Source organism: Strix uralensis, chromosome 2 (genome assembly GCF_047716275.1).
Source record: "Strix uralensis isolate ZFMK-TIS-50842 chromosome 2, bStrUra1, whole genome shotgun sequence".
Lineage (NCBI taxonomy): Eukaryota > Metazoa > Chordata > Aves > Strigiformes > Strigidae > Strix > Strix uralensis.
This window is the reverse complement of record NC_133973.1, coordinates 69,928,889-69,956,439: the sequence shown is the minus strand read 5'-3', so window position 1 is coordinate 69,956,439 and position 27,551 is coordinate 69,928,889. Positions and strand designations below refer to the sequence as shown.

Sequence of the window (27,551 nt, the reverse complement as noted above, 5' to 3'; positions counted from 1 at the left end):
TTGAGCGCGGCACCGCCGGGCGGGCGGCGGAGAGGCCAGCGCTGCCGGCCTGGCGCCTGGGCTGCCTCCCCTCGGCTTCACCCCCGGGCGGCGCGGGAGGATGAACCTGGAGCGGCTGAGGAAGCGGGTGCGGCAGTACATCGACCAGGTGAGGCGCGGGGCGGCGGCCGTTGCTGCGGGCCGGGGGGGTGCTGGGGAAGGGGCGGCTGGCCCGCTGGCTTTCCCCGAGGCTCGGCCCGGCTCCCGGCGGCGGGGGAGGCCTGGGGAGTGGGTGCAGCAAGTGTCGGCCTTTGCGGCTGGGGAGGGGGGTTCATTTCGAAATGATGCCCCGATTCCCCTGGAAGGGGAGGGGAGGGGAGCGGGTGCGGTGGGCCGGAGGCGCCGCCTGTGCGGTCTCCGCCGGGAGCCGGGGCGTGTGGCCTCCTCGTAGCGTGACGGGGGCATGTTCATGGTATCTTCTTCGTTTGGAGGAGGAGGAGGAGGGAAGACCGCTGTGGGAGCGGTAGGGCTGCCGTGTAGCGAAGGCACATCTGCAGGATCCCTCCCGCACGGGTTGTACAAGTTGGGCCATACTTACCTGGTGATTATAGATGCACATGAAACTAACGCACGACACTGTAGGCTGCTATTAGAGGGCAGGCTTGTTTTCATTTGTTGATGGATTCAGCAGTTATGTTGCTGCAGGGCAAACAAAAAAAAAAAACACAACGGGAAAAAATGCATTAATAAATTAGATAAAGTATAGCATGAAATTACTCTGCTCTGTTTCTAGTTCAGAGTTTTCATACAGCCATCGCTACTGAGAGAAACCCATCTCTTCAGTTAGCACGAACATTTGTTGCCAGCAAGCCCGACCAGAAGATTGATTGGGACCCAAGTTAATTTGGTGGATTTTATTGTTTTGTTTTACAGTACACACTTGAGTTAAGCTGCTACAGAGACACTTGTGCAGCTCTGAGGACAGAGCATCAGGAGGAACGCGAGACTGCTTCTTTGTGTACTATAGTCAGCTTTTGGTACTGTAGAACTGCTCAACAAAAGTTGTATAGTGCTCCGTAGGCCTGGATTACGCCCTTCTTTTGTGGTATTGAGAGATTTATTTAGACCTCAGTTCTTTTAGATGGTTATTACACATGTGGAGTTTTGATTGGGGTTTTTTGGTGGGGTTTTGTTTTTAGTTTTTTTTATCTGGGAGTGCAGATTGAAACAAGAATATTCTCTTGGCAAATTTGCTGGGCATTCTTAATCCCCACCAAGTAGTAAATGTGAAAACACAGGATAGAAGAGACCACTTAGGTCATGCAGTGTAGTGCTTTGTGAGGACTAGAATACCATCAATGTGCATTTCAGAAAAGTCTGCGTCCAAAAGCATAAAACAGTCTCTAAGTTTGTAAACAAACTCCACAACTGTAATGATGCAGGAAAGAGTAGAAGTGATCAAGGCTTTTCTAATGCTGCAAGTCCTTGCAATGGCAGGATATTTGTTAAATGTCCAGCAGATCCTGGGAAGCATATTATCCCTTAGAAGGATAAAAAGGACCAACAGTAGCTCCTGCTGATCTCTGAGAATAATCCCAGGCAATTCTGTGAGGTTTTGCCTAGCACCCCAAATCTGATGGCAGCCTTAGCTGAGTTAGTGGGATATACCTGCAAACTCTGCTTCCGTCACGTGTCGAGTTGCCACCAGTCTTCTCTGTGTCACCTGACTCTCCTGAACTGCAGACTTAACAGCGAAACTGTGTATCCAAGAATAAGACAAAATTCATATAGGGACTATGGTTTGTGTGAGGTTAAAGCATCTTGACTGGAGAATGAAAATGTCTTAATCAGAGACGGTGCTGCTGAGGTTTCCTAAAGTAATTTATATGTCTTTTTTTTATATAGTATTCTCTTTCTTCTAAAATGTAGCGTTTAACTGGGGGAGGGGAGATTCTTGCTACTTTTTCAGTGATAGCAAATCAACTAATGACCTATTGCCATATTTACGTAGCACATACCTTTTGGTCAAAGATACCTGCATTTTACTGAAAATAAATGAACAACCCCATCTTGAATTACTTTTGGATATCCTTTAGAACTTTCAGTACTGTCCCTTTTAAACTCTTTTTTTGAACTTACAAAGATCTCAGATGGGAATCACCATTCGTTAGAGACTACACACATAAGGTGTTAAATGTGAACGAGGTACAATATATTTCAAAACAATCCAGGAAAGCTAACCCCAAATAAATACTAACTATTTCTATCATGCTTTTACAGCAGCAGTATCAAAGTGCCCTATTTTGGGCAGACAAAGTAGCTTCACTGTCTCATGGTAAGTAGTTACTTTTTGCATTGTTTTTGATTAACTTTCTGATAGTGTTCTGTTTTCGTTTTGTTTGCTTTTAAGCTGTGTGGCTAAATGTTGAAGTTTTGAGTTTGGTTAAGTGATTTTCTGAGATCTTTGGAATGCGATTTTGCCAAATAGAGCAGGGCCAATCTTCCTTCCCTTCTGAACTTTGTGTTAAAATTAATGTTTGGCCAAACCTTAAGCTTTGCCTACCTTAAGAGACACACACAAAAAAAACCCCAGAGCTACGAGAGACGGCGGTGGACTCCTACAGGATTCACTGTTGCGCTGGGTGTCAGGTGGAATGCAGGTTTACAGAGGTAGTTGATGTTGGTACGCTGTGTCTGCCCACAGCCATGGTCCATTTACCTTCTTAAACTGATTCTAGAGGATTGATCCCACAAAAGCTTTGGTTGCCAATAAAGTAGGAGAGTACTAAACTATGCTTCTGCAATCATAACTTCAAGCTGCAGAAGTCTAATACTTTCACTTTCACTGTTGCTAGGTTCTCACTGATCTTTTTTGAGAGACAATTCTGCGTTGTTTTTTCCTGCCCTGTGTCCAAGGGCAGGGTAACTTACAACTGCTACGTTTTTTTAGATCTGTGTCACTGTTGTCTCCTTCTCATACACACCTCTAGTATGAGATTTTTTGTATTCACTGTCCAGTGCACTATCTGATGTCTTTAAAATTAGAATCTGATTATTTTTTTTCTTTTTAATCTCTCACTGATAGATATTATAAATTGTTTATGCATATATCTATATTAAAAAAAACCCCAACTTTATAACTCAGTAGGATGCTAGAGTAGGGGAAAAACACTCTTCTAGTGAAGCAGAAGTGAATATTCTGTATGGAAGTGTTTAAAAATATATTATAAATTAATGGTTTATAATGTGTTCTTTTATTTTAGAAGAACCACAAGATATCTACTGGTTGGCCCAATGTCTTTACCTAACAGCTCAGTATCATAGGGCAGCACATGCCCTTCGATCGCGTAAGTTGGATAAGGTAAGTCATTTTAGTCAAAGACTTACTGTTATTCCACTTTTAAACCTCTGCTGCTAACCACAGTGACTTCTTCACCATCAGAGGATAAGGTTTATGGAGAAGTAATTAAAAAATTTGCATGATGTAGTTATGGGAACCAAGTATAGCCCTGTGTTCAATAGGCCAGATTGAAACTGTTGTCCCCAGATAGGTCACAGAAAAGAGAAGGGGTCCAAGGATGTAACTGCAGCAGGTATGGGAAAGTGGAGTGTTGCTTCAGGTGTAGTTGTTTAAGTTGTCCTTCCACTCTGAAGGCAAGAGTGAAGCAAGTGTCCTTTGAGAGTTTAATAGTAGAGGAAGTGTTACAGACTTAGTAATTTTGGTCAGGAAAGATTTTTGGAGGTGAAAAGGATGAAGAAGCCATACAACTGAAAAAGGAAAGAGCAAAATGGAGTCTAGCGGCATAGGTAAATATACTCTCTCTTTGTAACTAATATGTATGCAACTTCTCTTTCAGTTATATGAAGCGTGTCGCTACCTTGCAGCTAGATGTCATGTGAGTACGCATTTTAACCTCTATTGGAAACAAACCAAACTAAATAAAAGACGCATCTTGTGAAGATTGGGTACCTGACAGACAGTGTAGATGTCTGTGTTCTTTGGAATAACAGGGTTGAATTTTGTGACAGTTGATTTCATTCTTTAACCTTCAGTATCGTCACTGGACTTTCCATTGTGGTACTATTCTAAAGAAGCCCAACCAAACTTTTTTTCCAGGAAAGAAAACACTCCTCTAATATTTTGTGGGGAAAGAAGTAAACCATTTTTGTCTCGTGTTTACATTTTTAATTGGTTGGTTGTAGTACAACCAGAGGAGATAAGATTTATGGTTGTATAAATATAGTTAGCAGCTTTATAACTCTGTAAAGTGTGGTACATAAATAGTAAAATGCAGTGCTTTCATAGAATAACTGAGCCAACTGGTAGATTAAATATAGAAATTTGAAATAGAATAATGTGCTGCTTATAGAATAAGATGATTGTTTTTTATTAAAACCTGTATTAACTATTTTCAGAAGCATACCTGCCTCTATGATTGCATAATGCTGAATAATAAATTTTTCTGTAGGTGTTAATTTTATAATTTTTTTGCGTATTATAGATGACTAGTAAAATAGTTGGCTGCAATTGTGAAATTACATATGTCCAAGTAAGAATATGCATGCATGAAAAACCTGCTGATGAGCACTGGTTATAATCTGTGCCTTTGAAATGTGACACTGTTTATTGGTGCTTTATGTACAGATGTTTCAAATCCCAACCTTGTTTTTTACATGTACATGTTTGGCTAGTATGCTGCCAAAGAACATCAACAGGCCCTGGATATTCTTGATATGGAAGAGCCAATCAACAAAAGACTTTTTGAAAAGTACTTGAAGGATGAAACTGGATTGAAAGACTCTGCCACAGAGTGGGAGATGTCACAATCCTCTGTAAGTGACATTTTTTAAACAAATAATTTTATAACTGAAAAAAATATGTGAAGACAGAAAGTGATTCTGCAGCTGTATGAATCTGAAACTCTATGTGTTTAAGCTTTCTATTTTGGATAACATAATTTTTAAAAATGCTGAATTGTTCTCCTTTCAGTCAGAAGTCATATGTTAACTTGCCTGTATGAAAATAACTCGGTTTGCAAAAATGACGAGTGCTTTTCAACAACTTCCCATAAATTGTTTGCATACACTTTGCAGGAAGTTCATAATCTAGCATTGGTTTTTAGAGTCTTTTAGCTCTAAGCTGCACTTTCAGCCTTGGTAATGTAAACTAACACTTCTTTCAATTGGGCTGCAGGTTCTGAGATAACAAAGCAAGTTTTCTTACTTTTCTTCTTCTTTTCTTTTTTTTTTTTGATGAGGTATTTCCTTAATCACTCAAGTGTTGTTCTCAGTGGGCCATTTTTTGATCACACTTGAAAATGATGTGATGTGAAGGTGAAGTTTTTGAAGCTCAGTGAAAATTCTGTATAGGCACACAGTTAAAAGCGATCGATACCACGTGTAGGCTGAAGAGTCTATGAAGTGTCTTTACTTTCTGAGTTATCAATTGAAGTTTATTAGCTAAAACTACAGTGAAGGTGATTGACAAACAGCATTTTCCCTGTGAGACTGAAGTAGCAAAATGGGTTCAATCATTGATGTCAACTGATTTTGAATGCTGGTATTAATGGGTTTAGGGGAGAAGTGGATTAGACTGAGTTACTGCGGTGCACCTTAATGGGAACATTAAAGCTACTACTCAAGCAAAGGAAGAAGTCCTCGGCTTTGGCTGTTTGTTCTTGCTCCTTCACCATCTTATCCCTGTTTTGTGGTATTCTGGCCCAGGTGTGGATTATTGAACTAAATTGGGAAACGATTTTGACCGAAAAATAACCCAGCCAAAACCCCTCAACTTCATCAGTCCTTACCTTCAAAAATTCTTGTGATAATGTAGTTCGCTAATGCAAGGATGGGTTTGGTTTGCCCAAGGTGAGAACTACAGAAGTGGGTACTGCTACAGGAAATCTTAGATGGAACTCCTCTCTAGGAATGTAGCTTTTTCAAACTTAATTTAGTTTGCACAGACACTGGTTGCAGAGTAAGAGTGACTGTTCTCTGAGCTGATAACAATATTATCACTTTAGCAGCCCTCGGGGGTTTATTAGTTTTAATGCAGCTATACTGTTTCTAATGTGCAGACTCCTGAGAGAGTTGGTCTGTCTGGTTAGTCTGATAACATAGATGCGTAATGTGTTAACTTTCTCCAGGTAACCTCCTGACACTTCTGTGGCCTTTTGGCTGAATTGAACACCCATCTAGGCAGTTTTGAAAGAACATGTTAGTTATTAGACATCTTAATACAACTTTAACTGTGGTAATAATGATCCTTCACTACTTTCATTTCTGAAACATCTTCTGTTTTGGGTTGAAAAGAAGGATATGTTTTTCTAGTCAAAATAGTTGAGTTCATTGATTTGGCCTTTTTCATCTCTACTGCAGTCATTCTTGTCTTGCGTGAAATATGTGGTGTAATAGTAAACAAACAAGTGAATCACTTTTCAAAGTGACAATTCCCCTGTATTGAATATGAAGGGAATTTAGTATAAATAGCTTACAACTCAATATCAGAGAACTGGATGTTGGAAGTAGAAAAGATAAACTCTGTACTCCCTCTACTTCAGGCATGAGTTTGTTTGGCAGTAGATAGCTTGAGAGAGCATTCATCTGATTTTTTTTTTAAGATAGCAGAGACAATATTTTATCTAAAGACAGCACTAGAAAACCAGCTTCCATCATACATGAAATGCTTTTTACTTTTCAGGGAGCCCATTTGATTTGTGCTCAAAACCAAATTGCAAACATTGATTCAGTCTTTGACCTCCAGCCCTGCTTTTCCACCAGATCAAGAGCTCTATATGCCTTCTGCGAGGGAAGATCTATGATGCTTTGGATAATAGAACCCTAGCAACATACAGCTACAAAGAGGCCTTGAAGCTTGATGTTTACTGCTTTGAAGCATTTGATCTTTTAACATCGCACCATATGCTGACGGCACAAGAAGGTCTGGATAGCAGTATTTTTCAAATACAAGTAAAATTTAACTGTTTTCTCAATCTTTTTCCTGGATAAAAATTAAAGCAATGCTACCATGTAACAGACTTTGGAATGTTAAGAATATAAAATATATGACATGAGTGAAAATTGTTACCTGCTCGAAGTTACATTTGAACTCTATTTTTCAGTCTTGCAGTGCTGAGAATTAAAAGAAACAAAGTAACCCAGCTGTCCTGTTAGCTTGGGAAGCTCTGGTGCTCTTTGCCCAGCCTAAACCTGTGTTCTCAATTTCATAGGCTTTGAATCCATGACACCCTACTGGTGTTTGCTTAGTTATAGTAGGCACTGGTTAATACAGCATTCACAGTGGTAAAATTTGACATGTAAACAAAAATAGTGGTGTGTTATGTCATCTTTACTGAGTTTTATTTAAAAGTGTAGAAGAAAAAACTTAAGAATTTGATCATTAATTTCCATAATTAGTAGTTATCTGGTTTAGTATATCTGTACTGTTATCTTCCTTGTAGTTTCAGGATGAGCATCATAAAATTCTTTGAATTTTTAAGCTTTTAAAATGTTGGATCTTGCTATTTCTCCTGTAATATGACCACTTCAATTTTTCTTTTAATTCACATAGAAAAAGAACTTCTTGAATCTCTACCTCTCAGTAGACAATGTACAGAAGAAGAACAAGAATTGCTTCACTTTTTATTTGAGAATAAATTGAAAAAGGTAAACTCCAAAACTGACTAAAAAGCTGGAAAATTGATTGAAAGTCTTGACTTCAGCTGTAAATTTTCTTGGATTCCATTTATTCTGAACATTGCAATAAATAAGGGCTTTGTAGTTTTGGTTATTTTAAAATTTATAATGCAGTAGATTTCACTTTATGGGAGTAGTATAATAGTTTTGTGTAAACTTATTTTCTGGTGTGGTGACAACTTGAAATTCTGATTATTTTTTTACCTTTATTTCTTGACAAGCTTCTTGATGGGGAAAAAGAACATTAATAATGTAGCCAAAATGTCAGTTACCTGAAAATACTGGGATATAGCAACATTATTCCAGACTATCTTTTTCCAAAGGTAACACGAGAGCACTGAAAGCTGACTAGATAATGCTCAGTATTCATTTCCACAGCCTACATTTAAGACATTGATGCTGGCAAGGATCTTTCATGTTCTAAATGAGCTTTTAAGCACATTATAAAGAACCATTTTACCAAATAGATGTTTTATGGACTTTCGGTTTAAAACTAAGAATTTAAAGAAGCTTAATTCTTCTTAAATATTCTTTTAGAGCTAAAAACATTAATACTTATACCATCTGATTTTTGATTGGTTGTTGTTTCACATGTTGCTTCTTCTGTCTTTCAGTATAATAAACCCAGTGAAACACTGATTCCTGAATCAGTAGATGGTCTTCAGGAAAACCTGGATGTGGTAGTATCCTTAGCTGAAAGACATTATTATAACTGTGACTTCAAAATGTGTTACAAGCTTACTTCGGTGTAAGTATACAAAGCAACTTCAAGGTTTTTTTTCTCATATGGTGCAGTATAATAATTATGCTTGGACTTAGAGCAAATATCATTGTTTAGTGCATTGACATACATAATAATTGGATACAAAGTTTCAGGTATTTAAAACGTGTAGTTTGTGTCTGGCAAGACACGTAATTTTTATGATATGTAGCAGAAGTATCCAAAGCAAAACTGCAGTTAATCAGCACTGTGCTGCACTTCCCTTCATCCATTCCCTTCTTACTCTGGTACCGTCAGTACCTCTACCTACTTGTTTGGCCTTCAGAACAAACAGGTTTGGATCAGTTGGTTGGTTAGGAAGTATGATTTCTCTGGCTCATTAAAAGTTATGTTAATTTTGATGTGCCAGGTATTGCGTCTCAGCTGTTAATGTAGCCCAGGCACACGCTGCTGCTCAGTTGTCAGATGGGTCTTCTGACAGTGAATTGCTCTTCAATTACTGTAAATGTGAACACATGGTTGTGGAGCTATTTTTTCCGCTGACTTGACAACTACCTTTTTAAGAAAACAGTATTTTTGTGTGTGTACTGCATAGACTCCAAATATTAGTAGTATAAAATAGAAGGGTTTTTGTTTCCTTTTTTTAATAATACAGCTTTTTCTTAGCTGAAGCAATCCATCACTATGTAACCCACATGGAACCCAGTACAGGCAAGATTTTTGGGAAGGCTGTAGAGAATGCTGACAGTTAATGGTGAACTTAAACATTGAGTAGAATCATGATCTGTTGAAATAAATTACTCCAATTAAGTCAACACAATTATACTATTTGTTTCTGAAACTTAATTGCCACATCTTGTCTAGCAGAAAGTGTCAGGAGTAAATGTCTCCTAAGGAGGTGGATGCGAGAGCTTGGAAATAAGAGTCTGAGAAGCCCATATAATTTCAAAGTTTTAGACTCTCTTCAAGAGACCATTTAATATACTTGTTTATATGTTCTTTTATACTTTTCATTTTAAATACTTTGAACTATTTAAAAATATCAACTAAACTTTTAACTATTTCAAGGCGTACTTCTCAGAGAATGGAGTCATAGTGTTGTACTTCTGATTTAAGAGTTTCTGTGAATAGATTTCAAGACATCTTTTTTTTTTCTCTTAGTTTACCAAATGCCAGTGCTTACCAAAAGGACACATGCCTACAAGTCATGTCCTGCATGCAGTCTCTTGTCTGTGAGACCATCTTCCATTTCTAAACACCACAGGAAACAAAAATATAAAACTGAGCTAAATACGTTTCCTGAGGCATAATGCTTAGTGTTAAGCTCAGGTGTTTCCTGAGGCATACTGCTTAGTGTTAGGCTCAGAAAGCTGAGGACTATTGCTTGAGAGTTGCTGTCAAACACATGGAAAAGATGAACAGAAATGTTGCTTGCTGTTTGTTGGCTAAATTTGAAGTGACTTGCAAACAAATGTGAATTTCTAATTGTATATTCAGCTTGCAAGAATGTACTGTTATCCTCTTCTGTTAAGCTAAATCATTAGTTATTTTTCTGGTCTTAAGAGAGCTTTTATTATGCTGTTAATAGTTACAAACAGTTTTCCCGTGCCTAAAGTGGTAATTAACCGAAACATTGCACGCTATAAAAGCAACTTGCTTATAACACATTAAAAGTTTTGAAATGTGTGTTGCAGACTTTTTTTTTTGTTTTTTTTTTTTTTTTTAGAGTGATGGAAAAAGATCCTTTCCATGCAAATTGTTTACCTGTGCATATAGGAACGCTTGTGGAGCTTAATAAAGCAAATGGTAAGAAACACAACATTTAATATGAGTCAAAAGAAGATTGATAAAGCTTCAATTTTGAAAAAAGAATGATGCCAAGAAACCCCCTTATATATACCATTTTAAAAATTACATAAATTTTTCCTCCTACCTGCAGTTTCAAGAAAACAGTGGTAACTCAAAAAGAAGGGAGTTTCAGAGCTGACAGTGGTGGGGCAGGGAGTAGTTATGCAGGGTCTTTATTCATTCATGATGATGAGTGTCACTGTCATTTAACCACTGGACTATGTAGCCAGAAAGTTAGTGAGCTACACTGCTTCATTTCTGTTTTTTGGTTTCTGTTTTGAGGTCCTCTTCCTAGAGTATCTAAGTGTACTTCTTCTGCTCAACAACAAAGTAAAATATATTAATTTAAACTAGAAGGAACTCTTCAGCAGTGCTTATGCTTAAGTGAACATGCTTTTTCCATATTAGAAAAAAATTCTAGACTCTCCTTGCCTTTGCTGTTGTGAAGGCCTCTTTTTAGTTCAAACAAGTTAATAATCATGCAACACCTTTGTTGGAATTACAGGAATAGCTTACTTGCAGCTGGCATGGCTTTTTCTCATTTCAGACTTCATATAAGCATCCAAAGCAAGTGACGAGCTTGAATGTCTTTAAAACCAATTGGGAAGTAGAGTAAGGAGCTCATATGATTTGCAGTCTCTCAAAGGATGGGCCATTGTATGTACGCAAATAGGTCATTAGGTGTACTAATACTTCTAAATACATAGTAAATGTACTTTTCAGTTACTTTACAGTTTACTGCATCTGAAAATGTGGCCAGTACTCTGATTTTTCTTCTAAGCCTGCCTTGAGAAGCATATTGTAAATAAGTTGGTATTTTGTAAGACAGTTTTCATATTTGATTTTTCTGAAGTCCAGAGTTGATGCATAGTACTCCAGGATAAACTCACCAATTTAAGAGCACCATACTCTGAGGAGATAGAAATTCTGTATATTGTAATGCTATTTCTTTTGAAGTTGCATAGGCAATAGAATAGTTATCCTGTATCTGATTACTTCCGCTGTTATTAGAAAATCTGTAGTAAGTTATTGTAATAACTAGAATTACTATTTTTATTAGAAAAGTAATCACTTAGAATTATTCCAAATAATAATTTATTTGCTTTTGTCCTATTTTCAGCATATTAATGCACAGGACTCTACTTTGAAATTGATCTAGCCAGTATGTCATACCTTTTAGGCATAAGAAGTTCAGTAGTGATTTACCTTGACAAGATACATTCAAGTGTAATATTACCAGCATTTATTTTAATGTATGTTAACGAACGAAGTTGTTGCAGAATTCTTAAGGGATGGGATGTATAACTGATAATTATGTGCTGTGAAGACTTATGGGTTGTGGGTTTTTTAGTTAATTGCAAAACCAAATCTATTTTGAGGTAGTTTGAAGCATTACCACTAAACAGAAAACATTTTTGTTCACTTGTGTATTGATAACATTAAATGTTCTGGATATTTTGTATAGAAAAAAGGGCTTGAAACATTTGAATGTTTCAGCATGTTTTAATTCTCTTTTCTTGTTTATTCCCACTATGTAGAGCTTTTCTATCTTTCTCACAAACTGGTGGACTTGTACCCAAATAATCCTGTAAGTTGTTCTAAGTCTTTATTACCAGGAAGTTTTTTCTAGGTGAAAGCATGTAAAGGTTGTAATGTAATAGTCAGTTTGAGCAACAGAATTCAAAATCTCTTTCTGGATGAAGCTAGTAAAAATGGTTTGCTCCTTTTATTTTCTACGCATTGTAATTTTCTTATACCAGATTTCTTTTCTTAAAACAAAGTACCTGCAAAATATATTCAGTGTGAGGTATTCACTTTGAATAATAATTTAAAACAAATGCTACAGTAATAAATGTATATACCTCTCTGGGCAACCTTTTCCAATATTTGATCACCTTCATAGTTAAAATTGTTTTCCTTTTACTCAGTCTGAATTTTCTATGTTGTAACTTGTACCTATTGCCTCCCATCCTATTACTGCACATCTGAGAAGAGCCTGGCTCTGTCCTCTGTATTCCCTACCATTAGATAATTGAAGACAGCAATAAGCTTTCCACTTAGCTCTGCCTTCATGAGGCTAAATAAACCCAGTTAGAGACATACATGCCAGCAGTTCTAGCTTGTCTGTAATATCAAATAATTCGAAAAGCTGTGATTTCAGTGAAAATGCTTCTAACATCTCTAATTATAATCTGTTCCTCTGTTTTGCATCACCTATGGTGATGTTTCACTAAAATCTGTGTAATATATCTAATAATATTCTATTCTGATTTTAACGTGTAGGTGTCGTGGTTTGCAGTAGGATGCTACTATCTCATGGTTGGCCACAAAAATGAACATGCCAGAAGATATCTCAGGTAATTTTTTTTTTTTCTGTTTAGTGAATCTGCTCCTCACTTGCTAAATGAATATTCAACATTCATCGTTGTTTGTAAGCTCATAAAGTAAATGGAAGCCTCAATAAACTGGTTACTACTAAAATATTCCTTTTGTTGACACCCTTTTTTTGATACAGCAATTTAGACCTCATCCATCTAGATGAGATTTAAAAATGACAGAGACTTATGTGGAATCTCTTTCCGTTACTTTCCTGTTACGGGCAGGTGTAGTCCCTGCATTTGCTCATGGCTGCCAAGCTAACTACAGCTAGGTAATCAAGCCTCAGTTCTTAGGTTAAGGACAGTCAGGCATTATCCCAGGTTCAGGTTTCATATCTTAAAGGGAAGAGTTGAATAGAAAATGCTGACATTTGACTATCTAGTTCTTTCTTTGCACAAGCAGCCTTGGTCTTTTTAGGTTGGTCAGTTGTGCAGTGCTCTTTCCTGTAGGTCTTCTGTACGTGTATTATCAGCACTGGGGAGCAGGACCTTTCTGTGAAGTAGGGTATTTGTTTTGGTGCTGTAAGCTTAAACTGAGGAGACTTAAATCAATCTGTAAGGCTTTCATTTTTCTTCTCAAGACCTTTATAGACACTATCTATAAAGATGGGTTAGTAATTTAGACTGTTTAAATGCCTGGTTGTTATGAGTAAACTATTTAAATTCCTGACAAGTACCAGTGTGTTTTTGTATACTGGAATCTTGAAAGTCTTCAAGAAGCTGCCCTGAGTTACACATGTGGTTTTGGTGGTGAAATAAAGAATATCTTTATTAAATCTGCAAACATCCCTAGCCAGAAAGGGTCTAGAGATGTGTTAGGAAAAAAACAAACCATCAGAATTCAGGGTAGTTCTGGCAAAGAGAAAAAAAGATCTGGTAAAAGTGAAATAGTAACAAGATGCTCATGTTTCTTGGAGAAGAGTGATAATGAGTAACCACAAGGCTAGGGACAACTGTGGGCTAGACAGTAGTTTTTAGAAAAGGATCTGGAGGTACCATGGATAAAAACACAAGCTCCCACATCGTTGTTCTGGAGTCACAGGACATCATGCTGGGGCATGCTGAACAGGGTAGAAGGCACAGCTGGGCAGTGCCTGGTAGCATGTAAGGGAAGTATCCTTATGGCTGCTCCAGAAGCAGCTAGCTGCATCCTTCAGGTCTTGCAAAAGGGTTTACCTCCTCTCAGCACCAATTAGGAAAACAACATTTGTAACGGAACATAATCCCATCTTTTATAACAATAACCAAGCTGTATTGCAGTGTGTCGCTCTTGACAAGTCAACATGTGTGGAGAGCTCAAGATGGATGTGAGACATTTGAATTGAATTCAAGAGAAGGCAGTAAACAAGATTCTGGAGAAGGTGGTCAATCAGGAAAGGTTTTGAAGTGATTGAAGCTGTCTAGGATGTAGGGTGGAAGGTGGAAATGTTCGAGTGTGTAAAGTTTTGCCCCAGGAGACAGAGAACAAACTGTTCTCTAGGATCTTTGATGAGAAATGATGTTTAACTGTGACAAACAAGATTTAAATTAAATGTTAGAAAAGAATGAAATGTTTAAGGATAGTTAAGCAATAGAATAGATTACTTGTGGAACACGTAGGATCTCCATGTCAGAAGCTTTTAAGAAAAGATGGGGCACATCTGTCATGATCTCTTTACTTATTGATGCCCTTGCCTTCGGACTGAGAAAATCACCTACAGAGCTTTCTACTGTTCCTGTCAAGTCTGTCTTTCTGTAAGGCTCCAGGTTGCAGTCTTCAGCTCAGGACTTGACTGATGTTTTACATATTTCTCTGATGCTCGGCAACTGTTTGCACTGTGACAAATAAATACTCTTGTCTTCATTAAGGCTAGTACAGTTACATGGCAAAATTTCAATGCAGTTCAACCTAAGTGTTCATTTGGTATTTTCATATCCTGTTTGAAACTTATATTTGCTGTAATAACTTATTTTGAAATTTATAGCTAGAATTTTATAATACGTTGAGTCACTACTATTTTTTTCTGTATTTTGCCCAATTCACCTATTGTATTATTGTTTATGTTCAGTAATACCAAATAATTCCTGCTGTCCATGAACAGCAACAGAAATAATACAATGAATTCTTGAAAAGGTGCAATACTTTTAAATCCTAAATTGAGCTTTGTTTACCACTGGTCATTACAGAAGATTATGTTAATAAATACCTCACTATGTGGCATAGCATTGCTATGTAAGTAGTCACCTCAAGCAGATGAAATTTCATTTTTCGTTTTTAGCAAAGCTACTACACTTGAGAGAACCTATGGACCTGCGTGGATAGCATATGGACATTCATTTGCAGTTGAGAGTGAGCATGACCAAGCAATGGCTGCATACTTCACAGCTGCACAGCTCATGAAAGGGTATGCCAAAAATGTCATATTCAGAAAAATTAAAATTAATCCATAAATAGTGTAGAATACTGACCTGTATCCCTTTAAACAGTAGGAATACATTTGCAAAAATTATCTGGTAGGATAATTTCATCATCTGCGTTCAACTGCATTATTTGTGTGATATTGTGTTTTTACTGTTGTGATTTTATAAGTTCTAAAGATTTATATTTAAGTAATCTGTGTTCTACCTGAAAGTTCTCTGAAATTTGTGAGTCATGTTTGTTATACCAGGCCATAAACTGCTGTATAGTAATACCTTGAACAGCTCTTTCATGCTGTGGAGAAGGTTTTAAAACAAGTAGTGGACTAATCATGTCATATTGAATATAAAACTATGGTATTTGATTGTAGTTATTGGTAAGTGTAATCCCTTTAATTATTACTTCCCTATTCCATTTGTAAATTAAATGTATGAAGGAAACTAGGAAAAAAACCCCCTCAGAACTAACTTAAGCACTGAGAAAATACATGTAATTCCAGAGCAAGTTACAGTTATGTACTGGAGTTCAGATGTTTGTCAGTAACTGACAAATACGTGAAGTCATTTAAACTGCCCCTTAGGTTAATAGTCTATTTAAACCATCTTTTACTTGGATGTATGTAAACATATGCAAACACAGTTGGCATTTCTTTATAGTTTGTGATACCATTCCTGCTAAGTGCGTGTTTGTTTTTTTTGTGTTTTTTTTTTTTTGTTTTTTATAGATGTCATTTGCCAATGCTCTATATTGGACTGGAATATGGTTTGACCAACAACTCAAAGTTAGCTGAAAGGTTTTTCAGCCAAGCTTTAAGCATTGCACCCGAAGATCCTTTTGTTATGCATGAAGTTGGAGTGGTTGCATTTCAAAATGGAGAGTAAGCTTGCAAAATAGGAATAAATACAATCTTAAACATGGATTATTCTGAAATGTAACATGCCAATATATCTACTAAAGTACTTGTATTGAACTATAGAATACAAAGTTTCTTTTAGTTCTAGTTTAGATGGCGTCTACCCTAAACCCTTGATTTCCACATTGCTCTTCGTTGTTTAAGATTGAACGAGGAAAGAATTTAATGCTTGAGGAACATGTAGAGATCAATTATTATCTTGTGTGTGCCTGTCACTGCGTAGTTACATGCCTTGAAAAGGCATCTGTCTTGCACACACAAGTGCACACGTGCTATAAAATTCTGTACAGCAAAACATTTTGTCTGCTTAAGGGTTTCCAAATATGTTCTGAAAAAAAGTAACAGATATAAAAACTGTTTAGTGAATGTTCTTGGCTCGCTTCTGTTTTTTTAACTTCATCTTGTTAGCTCTTAGGAGCACATGCAAAATACAGCCAAATGTAAATGATTGATTTACATCTAATTTCACTCATACGATGAAATAATGTCAAAGAACTGTTCCTTGTAATATGGTTTTCTGATACTGCTAATGAAAATTCTTCACTAATTTACTTTTCTTTCCCCCCACCCCCTCAATTCTTAGCTGGAAAACCGCAGAGAAGTGGTTTCTTGATGCACTGGAAAAAATTAAAGCTATTGGAAATGAGGTATTTTTCCTAAAAACATCATAAATATGTAAAATAATAATCATAATATGTAAATAATAATAATATGATCATAAGTATGTAAAACTCCAGGAGATTCTGTACTATCTTGTGACAAAATATGTTGTGCTTATTTTAAGATAGAAGCAATACAATAATTTGATAGTCCCGCTGTACTCTGCACTGGTGAGGCCACACCTGGAGTATTGTGTCCAGTTTTGGGCACCCCAATACGAGAGAGATATCGAGGTGCTGGAGCGAGTGCAGAGGAGGGCAACGAAGCTGGTGAAGGGCCTGGAGAACAAATCCTATGAGGAGAGATTGAAGGAGCTGGGACTGTTTAGTTTGAGGAAGAGAAGGCTGAGGGGACACCTCATCACTCTCTACAACTACCTGAAAGGCCATTGTAGAGAGCTTGGTGCTGGTCTCTTCTCACAGGTGATTAGTGACAGAACAAGGGGGAATGGCTTTAAACTGCAACAGGGGAGGTTTAGACTGGACATTAGGAAAAAATTTTGCACAGAAAGAGTGGTCAGACAGTGGAATAGGCTGCCCGGGGAGGTGATGGAGTCACCATCCCTGGATGTGTTTAAGGGTCGTTTAGATGAGATGCTGGGGGATATGGTGTAGGGGAGAACTTTGTAGAATAGGGCTGATGGTTGGACTCAATGATCCAGAGGGTCTTTTCCAACCTGAATGATTTTGTGATTCTGTGATAAGTTTGACTTTAAAATTTGAACCATCTACTTGTAATTGAGTATGTTGAGTTTTTAGATGAGAATCATGACTCATTATCTTCAGTGCTACAGGAAAAGGCAAAAAGTATGTTTCTATATGAAATTAAAAGAAAATGAGTGTTGACTAGAGAGTGGAATCTAGGTCTCCTTCTCAGCGTCTTAGTAGACCGATGGTTCTTGACCTGGGGGTGGAACTGGGTACACGTGCTTCACCAGGTTTCTGCCTGGTTTCTGCCACCTTAAGTGCTAGCCAATTTTGAATGACTTTCACTTTTGTTTGGACATAATCCTGTAGGTATGGATTTGTTTTCTTTCTACCACATAGAGACACTGTGTGGGCCAAGGATGCTTAACTAACTTCCTGAAAGGAATCAGAATAATTACTGGCAAAAAGTTTGTCAGGAAATGTGCTCATAGTTCAGGCACTTTTGTGAATCAAAAGTCAACCATTACAACCCCGGTTCCTCAAACACTGCAACACAGAAATGAGTTTATACCTATTGGTAGTACCATTTATTTTATTTGTATGTCATCATCTTGTCTAAAGAACATTGTACTAGTGTAACTTAAGATGCCTTAATGAAAGCAGTACCACCTGGTGACAGGCTCTTCTTGTGAATTTTAAGATAGGTTTCCTCTATTTTTACCTTAAATTGAGTTAATGAGGACACCACCTTATGGTACTATAGCTGTTAACAAAGCATCTCCTATCAAGATAATGAAATTGCTTCCAGAGCACAATAAACTTTATAGAAAGTGGAGAGTGCTGAAAAAACTATAATCTTCACGTGGACGAGGCACACATTTACTAAAACAAACTGCACAGATACTAATGTATACACTTACCAGTATATAAATAGGGTTGTTCTGTTTTCATTAAAGCTGCATTGTTGTTCATGCGAATGTCACAACTTTTGTAGATCAGGTTTAAATTTATGCATATGCCTAAATTCTTCTATGTGTAGCATTTTTGTTTCTTGAAGTACTAAATATCAACATACCTATAAACACACAAATGGAAATTTAGAATTAGATCGGGAAACACCTAAAATAACTAGAGATACAGAGATACTCTTACATTGTTATAAATTGCAAATTCCTAATGCGATCAAGTTCAAATTATTTTTAATTTCAGCAAAGTTTTAAGGACTCAGATTGTCTTCTGTGTGCCTTGTAAATGAGCTAATTTATTTAGAGCAAATAAAGTTAGACTATGGAGAAGACAGTAAAAAGACATTCAGTATTTATGATTATTTTATGAATACTTAATTTGGGGGTCTTCAGTGCTCCTAGGCTGAGAGATGTGGCATGATTTTTTTTTAGTTAAGTAGAAAACGAAATTTGGTTTACATCCAAGTTTTAATAGCACTGACCCTTTTAAAGAAATTTTATTGGGTTTGGGGAATGGAAAGATTAGTAAAATGAGTAATTGAATACACATTTTGAGGTTAAATATGTGTGTTGAAAATAACTGAAAATGTTTTTATTGGTCATGAATGAATTGTCTTGTTCATTTGTATGTGGGCTTTTTTTAAAAAGTAGACCAAATTCAGTTACAATCTAGAAGGTGCAGTTATTTGAATTGTTGCATTATTTTGCAGGTGACAGTTGATAAGTGGGAGCCTTTATTGAACAACTTAGGACATGTCTGCAGAAAACTCAAGTAAGCAGAGAGTACTGGAGCTACATTTATCTGGAATACTGCACAAATGTGTTTTCTCTAGGCCTACTTCTCATTTATATCAAGATTATATACCATGTGAGAGCAGTGTAGAAGCACCTTATAAAACCAAGATTCCCTAAATCAGCTTGTGAACATAAATACATTAATTGCCCCATATATCCAGTTTACTACACTCAAGTTAAAGTACTTAATGTAAAAGCCTTTCCTTAACTATTGATTCTTAATAGATAGAAATTTTGTTGTAGGCTTCTAGATCCTTGTATGGGTCTGAATTCTAACTGGCTACTGTCCCAGTCCTGACGTACGTGAATATGTCCAATTCTTAATTAACATAAAGGTAGTTCTGTGATGATTAATTACATGGATCAGTGCTTATGGGTTTGTTTATTGAAGTGAAATACTCAATGACATTAACACAGCAATAAAATACTACTTTATGGTTTTTGAGAACAGAAATATTTCATATTCCAAAAAAACAAAGTGCAAAGTACATATGCAAGCTTTAACAGTTTTAACATAAAGAAATGTTTTCTCATTAATTACCTTAATCTGATTTCAACCAGTGTTTTGTTTAATCAGTACCATATCTTCTTTTTTTATTTAGTATCATGTTGTTAATCTTCCAATTGGTGTATACTGTAATTTTTGTCTCAAAGCTGCTAATGAGAATGTGATTGTGGTAGATAAAAGTTGTACTTCTGCTTTGGCTTTGGTAGTAATTGCTTTGTGCTTGAATTGCCAATTACTCTTCATTGTCATTAGGAAATACGGGTGTATAATAGTTACCCCTTCTGCCAAGATCAAACAAAAGGCACTGCTTCTGGAATCTGTTCATGAGTATAATTGCAGGGTTTTTTCAAATACTTGTTTCAGTTATAATTCCTTTTGTCTTTTTAATTTCTACAATAAATTAGTAACTGCTTGCATCACTCTTAGGGCAACTTGCATTTTATTATCTGTTCAGGTTCAGAAATCCAACCTAATGTATTTCTACATCCTTGTAAACCATCTTTCAAGAAAATCAAGTTGAGAATTTAGGCAGCTGTACTACGCTTTGACAACTTAAAAAATTCTGTAATAATTAAATTTACTAGTGTTCATAACCCATGCTATTACTATTATGAAAAAACTTACTGGATATATGTCTGGCATTATGTGGTTGAAATTTGAAAGCAGCTTATTAAAATACAGTGGTAGTTAATTGGACAAGTAAATGAGTGAAAATAAAATTCAAATCATGTGAAAATGTTGTGCAGCAAGCAAACACTTGCATAACTTTTCTGCCTCAGTTACTTAATGCCCTCTAACAACTTCATGTGTTGCTGTTAGCATAATTTCGTTATAACTCTAGACATTAAAATTTCTTCTGAATAGACAATTGCTACCTTTATTTTTAACAACTTAGTACTAGGATGTCAAATGTGACAATTTAATTTCTCAGCGTAATGCCATAATGTACATTTAATCCTTGTTTTATAAAATAACCAGTGCAATTAAGCAGTCTAATTAACGGAAAATTTTCAAAGAAAGGGTGGCTGATATTTGAAAGAAAATACAGATATGTGCAAATCTTCTTTTCTGGTATAGATGGCATCAAAATGGAAGTGACAAAAGTACCAGTGTATGTAGCGCTTAAGGGTTGTGAAATTTCTGCCCAGAGACCTTTTCTGATTTTGAACAATGAGGTATTTACTCTCATATTGCTCCTTCGCTCCCTGGGGAGGGAAATGAAAGCTGCAGAAAGAAAGCTAATGTTACCATGAGCAGCATTAAACATCTAAAGCAATTCACCATGTCAAATTGCTAAGATTGTCTCCAAATGGGGCCTAGCTGTAGGCAGCTCTTGTGCTACGTAAGGGGAACAATGATTTCTCAATTACGCTGAGGAAGAAAATTGTCAATATCCTTAAGTCTTTTGTGCATTCTATTATGCTCAGAGTATGAAGCAATAATTTTTAAGTTCTTGGAGGATTGTGTGCCACTGAGATAAGGAAAACACCTTTCACCCTGAAGCTTACTGATAGATCTCCTGTATTTAACCCTAACAGGAAATATGAAGAAGCGCTGGAATACCATCGCCAGGCTCTAGTACTAATTCCTCAAAATGCTTCTACTTACTCTGCCATTGGCTACATACATAGTCTAATGGGCAATTTTGAAAGCGCAATCGACTATTTTCATACGGTATGTAACTGGCTGGTCACAGACTCTGTTATTTACTGTTTCATTCTGTTTTGTTTTGGAACAGAGAACCAGCATTTTATCCAGCCTCCAAATTGGTGTTTATTTTATAATCTTAAATGTTTTTGAAAAACCTTCATAAGTTTTCTATTGATTAGGTTAAAAATGGCCACTTTGGGAAACACAGTACTTGGATCCTTCTTTGTTATAAAGTAATTGAATATCATAATTGTCATATACATTTTATGTACATAAAGTTGTCATGCAGATGAAATACTTTAAAATACTTCCAACCTATGTCTTGAAGTAGAAACCTTACAGTAAGTGCAACACATGTTATACTTCATGATTTGTGAATGACACTCTGTATAGATATCCTTTTCTGGTTATATTTTTCTGCTTTGCTTGCTTACTACTTCAGCCAGTTCATATGACAGTATTATTTTGGTTGTGCAATGTTTTGCTTTTATGGTGAAGACTTTATTCTGATAGCGTTGTTGAGCAACAAAACAACAAACTCAGAACCATCATGGACTTAAGATGTAAATAGTTTTGTTTGTTACTGAATACTTTTTACTGTTTTTTTTTAATAGGCCCTTGGTCTTAGGAGGGATGACACATTTTCAGTCACGATGCTTGGACATTGCATAGAAATGTATATTGGTGATTCTGAAGCCTACATTGGTAAGTCTTTCAGTTATGTGGCTCTTAAAGTCATCATGTCCTTTGAGAGGACTCTTATTCTTACATCAAGAAAGACTGTCTACCATTACCTAGTTAACTTACAAAGTAGAGTATGTTTTTGTTTGGTTTTTGTTGTTTTTGTTGTTTTTTTAAATGGCTAAGTGAGTTAGAACTTACCAGCAGTTGCAGATGACCACTGTTTTTTATAGACATCATGACAGTAAATTCTTACCAGTATAAAGAAGGGAAACACTTTGCCATTGGAGCTGGTGGTGGTTTCTCTCACAGAAAATATTGATTTGTGGCAGCTTAGAAACCAAAGGGAATGGGGAAAAAATGAAATGTGGAGTTAGAAAATCAGAGGACTTGATTTCAGCTAACGCTGCTGTAGAGGGGTATGTGCGAGGCATTTTCAGCATCTCAAAACTCTGCTCTGTGGAGACAGGATAAATTCTTCTGCCTCCAAAAATAGAGCTTTACATATGTTTAAAAAAAAAAAAAAGTGATTCATAACAATAATACATTATATCGCTATAGTTTGAAATATTCTTTGAAAGCTTTCTTCCCCCCAAAAAAAAACCTTCAGTGACACATTTCTGCTTCGTTGAACTTAGTGATTTATCTGTAATGAACAGAGTTGATGTCCTGTCAAGCATGTTAAAGAGGTTGAATCCAGTAAGAGCCATCTGTGTGCTTTATTGCTTTTCCTGCAGATTTTTTGCACAAATTGAAGCAGATGTTTCTTCTCAATATTGTCTTGCTCCATATGTAGTCGGTTAACACATCTGGAAGAACCATGCCAGCTGTGTGATATGCATTAATGCAAACCATGCTTTATGTGACTTAACAAAAAAAGCCTCTTGGAGAATTGGGAAAGGAACTGGCAATTACTTCTAATAAGAGACTTTTGAATCTGAGTTGGATTTCTTACACTGTGCTTTTTTTCAAAAAGGAGGCTGCTGTATTTTTTATTCAACTTCAGTCATTAAGCAGCGACAGCTCCCTGTCGGTCTGAAAGCAGAGAATCATAGTAGTTTCTGGATGGTATTTTCTTTGAGATGTATTTTTGTGAGTGTTCACTTGGAATAAACTAATGGTTTGACTGTTTTCCTAGGAACAGAGATCAAAGACAAATTAAGATGTTACGACTTTGATGTACACACAATGAAGACATTAAAGAACATAATTTCACCTCCCTGGGATTTCAGAGAATTCGATATAGAAAGACAAACTCTGGATGAAAGTGGCATAGTAACGTTAGAGACATCACATCAGAGGAAAAGTACAGATACCAGTCGCCCATTGGAAGAAACATTTGAGATTGAAATGAATGAAAGTGATATGATGTTAGAAACATCAATGTCAGACCACAGTACGTGACCATAAATGCTGGTAGAGAGCTCATTTGTCTAAGTGTAATACGTTCGTTTTAGCATTTTTGTTATGGTGTTATACTTTCAAGAATTTGCTATTTTTATATGAATTCAAACTACTACTCTGTACTTAACACCAGAGAAGAAATGCTTGCCTTAAGGATGATTAAAAAGTATACATGACGGACTGTTTCTACAAAATTAATCATACATGATGAAGTAAAAAATAAATTCACTTTTTTTTAAAAACTGTTTACTGATCCATGTGTCTGCCATCAGTAAGACTGTGAAGGTTTAAAAATAGTATACTTAACATGGAACCGTTTACAATGTTGCTAAATTGAATAGCCAGTCTAATATAGTAGTAGTGTGGCTTCTGAGTTTTCATCCTGTCTGTGAGGAATGCTTTCCTAGTAAATAGACCAAAAACATCCACGAAGTTTTATACTTACTACTTTATAAATATGTATTCCTTTAAGGAGCAATTTCAGTGGTTTTCCATCATTTGACTCTTAATTTGGCATACATCAAATTGATGACAAAGGATGTTACTCTGTTATACTTTCTCCTAGTTATTAATTTCAGTTCCTTATCATTCTATGTTGTATTACTGGCGGATCATTTAAGAATTGTTTCTGGTAAGCTGACTAGACAACAAACATGAATGGCGTAAACATTAAGGTAAATCAGTCTTCCCTGGAATTAGTGTTATAATGAAGTTGTAAGCCACAGTGTGCTACTGCAGGGACCACAGTCATTCTCTTTACACAATGTTGCTTTGTCAGTGCAAAGGATTAACTGAATAATACACATACACAGTTTTTACACGTGTGGTATTTTTAAATGTCATTGGTTCCCTGAAAAATGAAGAAGTAAAACATATGCCTCAGAAGTGATTTGTCCATCCACTAAACAGGGACAGGTCTGTTTGCTGCCTTAGCATGAATGTTGAACGTATTTTGTGTAAATTTTTCCCTTCCCTTCTCTTCTTGCCTGTTCCACGTATGTCATTGTGTGGGGCTTAAAATTAAACACTTAATGCTACAAGCTGTCATAATACTTTCTTCTGTGACTTCCAGATAAGTTTTGACAGTTAATGTTTAGAATAGATTTCCTGAAGTTTACCAGTCCAGACTTCAGTGTGAAGTACTTCAGAACTCAAAACTAGTACTTTTTCCATCGACAAAGATTTTTCATAAAATACAAAAATTACTTTTATTTTAGTCAGCAAAATAAAATCATTAGTCTAAAATGTAATTTCTACACTGTATCTTAGTACATTTGTGTTAACATTTAAACATGTATTTTCAATTATAATTTTAGCATAAAATATATACGTTTGGTTATTGTGATAGAATTTTCATTCACTTTCTTGGGGCAAGGTATAAAAACCCCTGGCCTATTAGTGTGATTCATTAAATATTTCCTATACTCTTTTTTGGTACTTTATGTAAATAAGAGGAGACAAGGGATGAATCCAAGTACCTGTATTGAAACCTTGCTGTCACTTGCTTTCCAGCCGTCCATTTTTCTTGATTAATGGTCCTTTTAATTTTAAGACAATGTTTACTTTTAATTTTGCTGATGAATGGATATCAAAGGATGGGCTGATACTGTAAACTTTTGAGTGATTTTTTTTTTTTTTAATTGTATAGTTTTGCATAAACTGGAAAATATAAACTACTACTTCTCATCGCACTGCCTCTGTCTCATGGCTCATTGAGTTCTCAGGGGCCAGGTTCTGAATCCTAAGGAATATACAGAGAGTAGAGACCACTACTTGGAAGAAATCACTAGACGGGAAAGCCTTCATTTATCCGGGGATTCTCATTAGCCAGTCTGAGATAACTGCTGATGAATCAAAATGCTAATTTTCCTTTTTCCTTTATTTTGCTACCTTGCTTGCTGTGCTGCCCAGACAGAATTTTTTGCTGTGACTGATCGTGTCTTTGTTCTTTGGCTCTTTTCCTGATAGTGCTTTCATGAATCCCCATCTGGCACAGGGAGACTTCATTGCATCAATGCAGGCCATATACACAGTTTGAATCCAGGGTATTGGCTGTTTTCCACGTCTGTGCGTTACTGAACATGAACTCAGGTTCTAGACACATAGGGACTTTAAAATTCAAGGGTATTGAGTGAGGAAAAGCGAGGGGAACAGTCTCTGTTTTAACAGCGATTGCACACGCTCTCACTGCTGAAATCTGGTTGGGTCGAGGAGATCCCCTTGCTTTCCTACGAACGCCAACACGGTATTGTAGAGAAGTCTGGTTCTGTCCCAGGGACGGCAGGAATTGTTCTGTGGCTCCACAGAGGGAATTATGGATGCCCAAGTTACCATTCCGTATGTTTGAATATAGGGATTGGAGGATGGGTCTAGTGCAGAATTCCAATACCAATCCCATATTTTCTTGGACGTTTAGAAAGTAAGGTGAAGAAAAATGTTTTATATCCTCGTTCTAAAGCACTTCACCCAGAGTTGCATGTTTGCCTGAAAGACATGGGATGAGCCATGAGTCTTAAGTGGAAAAGTCTTTGTCCAAACAGAGTGTGAGAAAAATGAATCGCTTGGGAAGTGTATGCATCTGGCCAGTGTTGGGTCTCTTTCCTTCAGTGCATCTGCTAAAAAGTTCATACAGCAGGCTTTCTTTTCGTATCTGGTAGTTTGTGTGTGGTTCAGGTGACTTCTTATGTTTGAGGTAAACTGAAGATTTTTCCTGAGGATGCTAGGGGACTCTGACCGGTTAAGACTCTATAAGGAGCGTGTCTCAACGGCTACTTTATTAGGCAAGTCCTGTCCTTTAAAGGATCTTTTGGTAGCTATTTTTACATCTGTGCTTATGTATCCTGAACAATTGTAACCAAGAAGACCATCTCATGGATAAAGTGACAGCAAAGGCTTGTTGCTGCACACAGAGCAGCCAGAAGGCTATTGTCAACAGATCCTCAAAGAGCTGAACTCCTTTTTCTCTATAATATTATCTGTTTTTTTAAATCCAGCATAAGTAAATCTAGTTTTCTAGTGAGACATCGTGGCAATTTCTATATGGAAGTTGGCAAAAAAATCTTCTAGCAAATCAGGCCTTTTGTCTGATATCAGGCATGGATATAAGACTTGGGTTGTTCCCTTTTTTCTGCTACTACTATTTTCATTGACAAACGTTTAAAATACTGATAAAAGTTAGTATTTTTTCCTGCACTCTTCAGTTATGATCTGATGGTATGTCACCTCTGACGACAGTACTGGCTCACAGTATTCCTGCCCTGTCTGTAGGAATCTTCTTAACCCTGTGCTACTTCCTCAGTTGTGGTAATGCAAATGCTTGTGTGGTTATGTTGTGAATCAAATCAGGGAACTGGTCCAGCATTTAAAAATCTTTTCTGTATCTGACCAATTCTAAGGTTCAAAGACAGTGAATTGCTGCTGTGTTACTGTCATCAGCTGGGCAGAGTGGTAGGAGTGGGAAGAAACGGATGGAATAGTGAGAATGGGCATTGCTATAAAGGCAGTATCATGACACTGTGCCTTGGCAGGTATCTGCTGGAGGTTTTTTGTCTGCCTGTTGCTGGCTTTCATTTATTGGCATTAAAAGTTACATAGAAAGAAAAGTATGCCAACAGAGGAATTCTTGATACAACTTGGCTTGTCTCCCAGCCCTTTAGGTAGCTACAATTAGGTCAGAGCTTGTGAGCTAGTTGATGATGTGCATATCTCAGACAGGACTTTAGGGGAAGTTTCTCTCTCCTAATTTTTCTTCCATTCAATGTTTTGATCTGTTCTTGTTCTGTCCAAATCCTTGCCTTTGTGTCAGCAGCTCCTGCCGTGCCCTAGTCTCTTGCACTTCCCAGCATCTGTCCTGATCCAGTCCTGCTCTTGCCTGGACTCTTCCTAGATAGCGCTTGGTGCCTTTCTGGGTAATTCTGACATTCGGATTTTCACCCTGGTTCTAGTTAAACTGAGTATTGTCCTTGCTCTCATGAGGTCTGGCGGTGCATTGCCTGGGTGTAGGCACTGTTCTTCTGACAGAAGCTCCCCGCAGACACAAGACGCATGAGCAAGTAATGAGTAATGGCCTCTTTTCCCTTTTCCCACCCTGTTTTCTCTCCAGGACCTGGCCAGCTTTCAGACCCCGCATCCTAAGCCTCTGGGTGCCCCATCCCCGCGGCGGCTGTGACCATCCCGCTGGACGAGGCAGAGGCCAGGCCAGGGCAGGGGGAGGCCCCAGCCAGGGCTACAAGGCACCCGTGAGCTTATGTCGGGGCCATGAGAGGAGGGAAATGGACACACTTCTCTGCCCTGCCCTCCCCACCGGCAC

General features: G+C 37.1%; 1 protein-coding gene across 1 annotated transcript; it reads left to right on the top strand.

Moving 5' to 3' along the window:
- CDC16 (cell division cycle 16) lies at positions 1 to 24,933 on the top strand. The gene is made up of 18 exons (XM_074859180.1): positions 1 to 148; positions 2,260 to 2,314; positions 3,243 to 3,340; positions 3,837 to 3,875; positions 4,672 to 4,812; positions 6,760 to 6,919; positions 7,550 to 7,644; positions 8,289 to 8,422; positions 10,122 to 10,201; positions 11,782 to 11,831; positions 12,527 to 12,600; positions 14,880 to 15,005; positions 15,744 to 15,896; positions 16,516 to 16,579; positions 18,915 to 18,976; positions 21,046 to 21,181; positions 21,772 to 21,862; positions 22,977 to 24,933. Exons 1-18 carry the CDS (start codon positions 101 to 103, stop codon positions 23,240 to 23,242), a joined length of 1,872 nt encoding a protein of 623 aa, XP_074715281.1. The 5' UTR covers positions 1 to 100; the 3' UTR covers positions 23,243 to 24,933.
- The last annotated feature ends 2,618 nt before the right edge of the window (positions 24,934 to 27,551 follow it).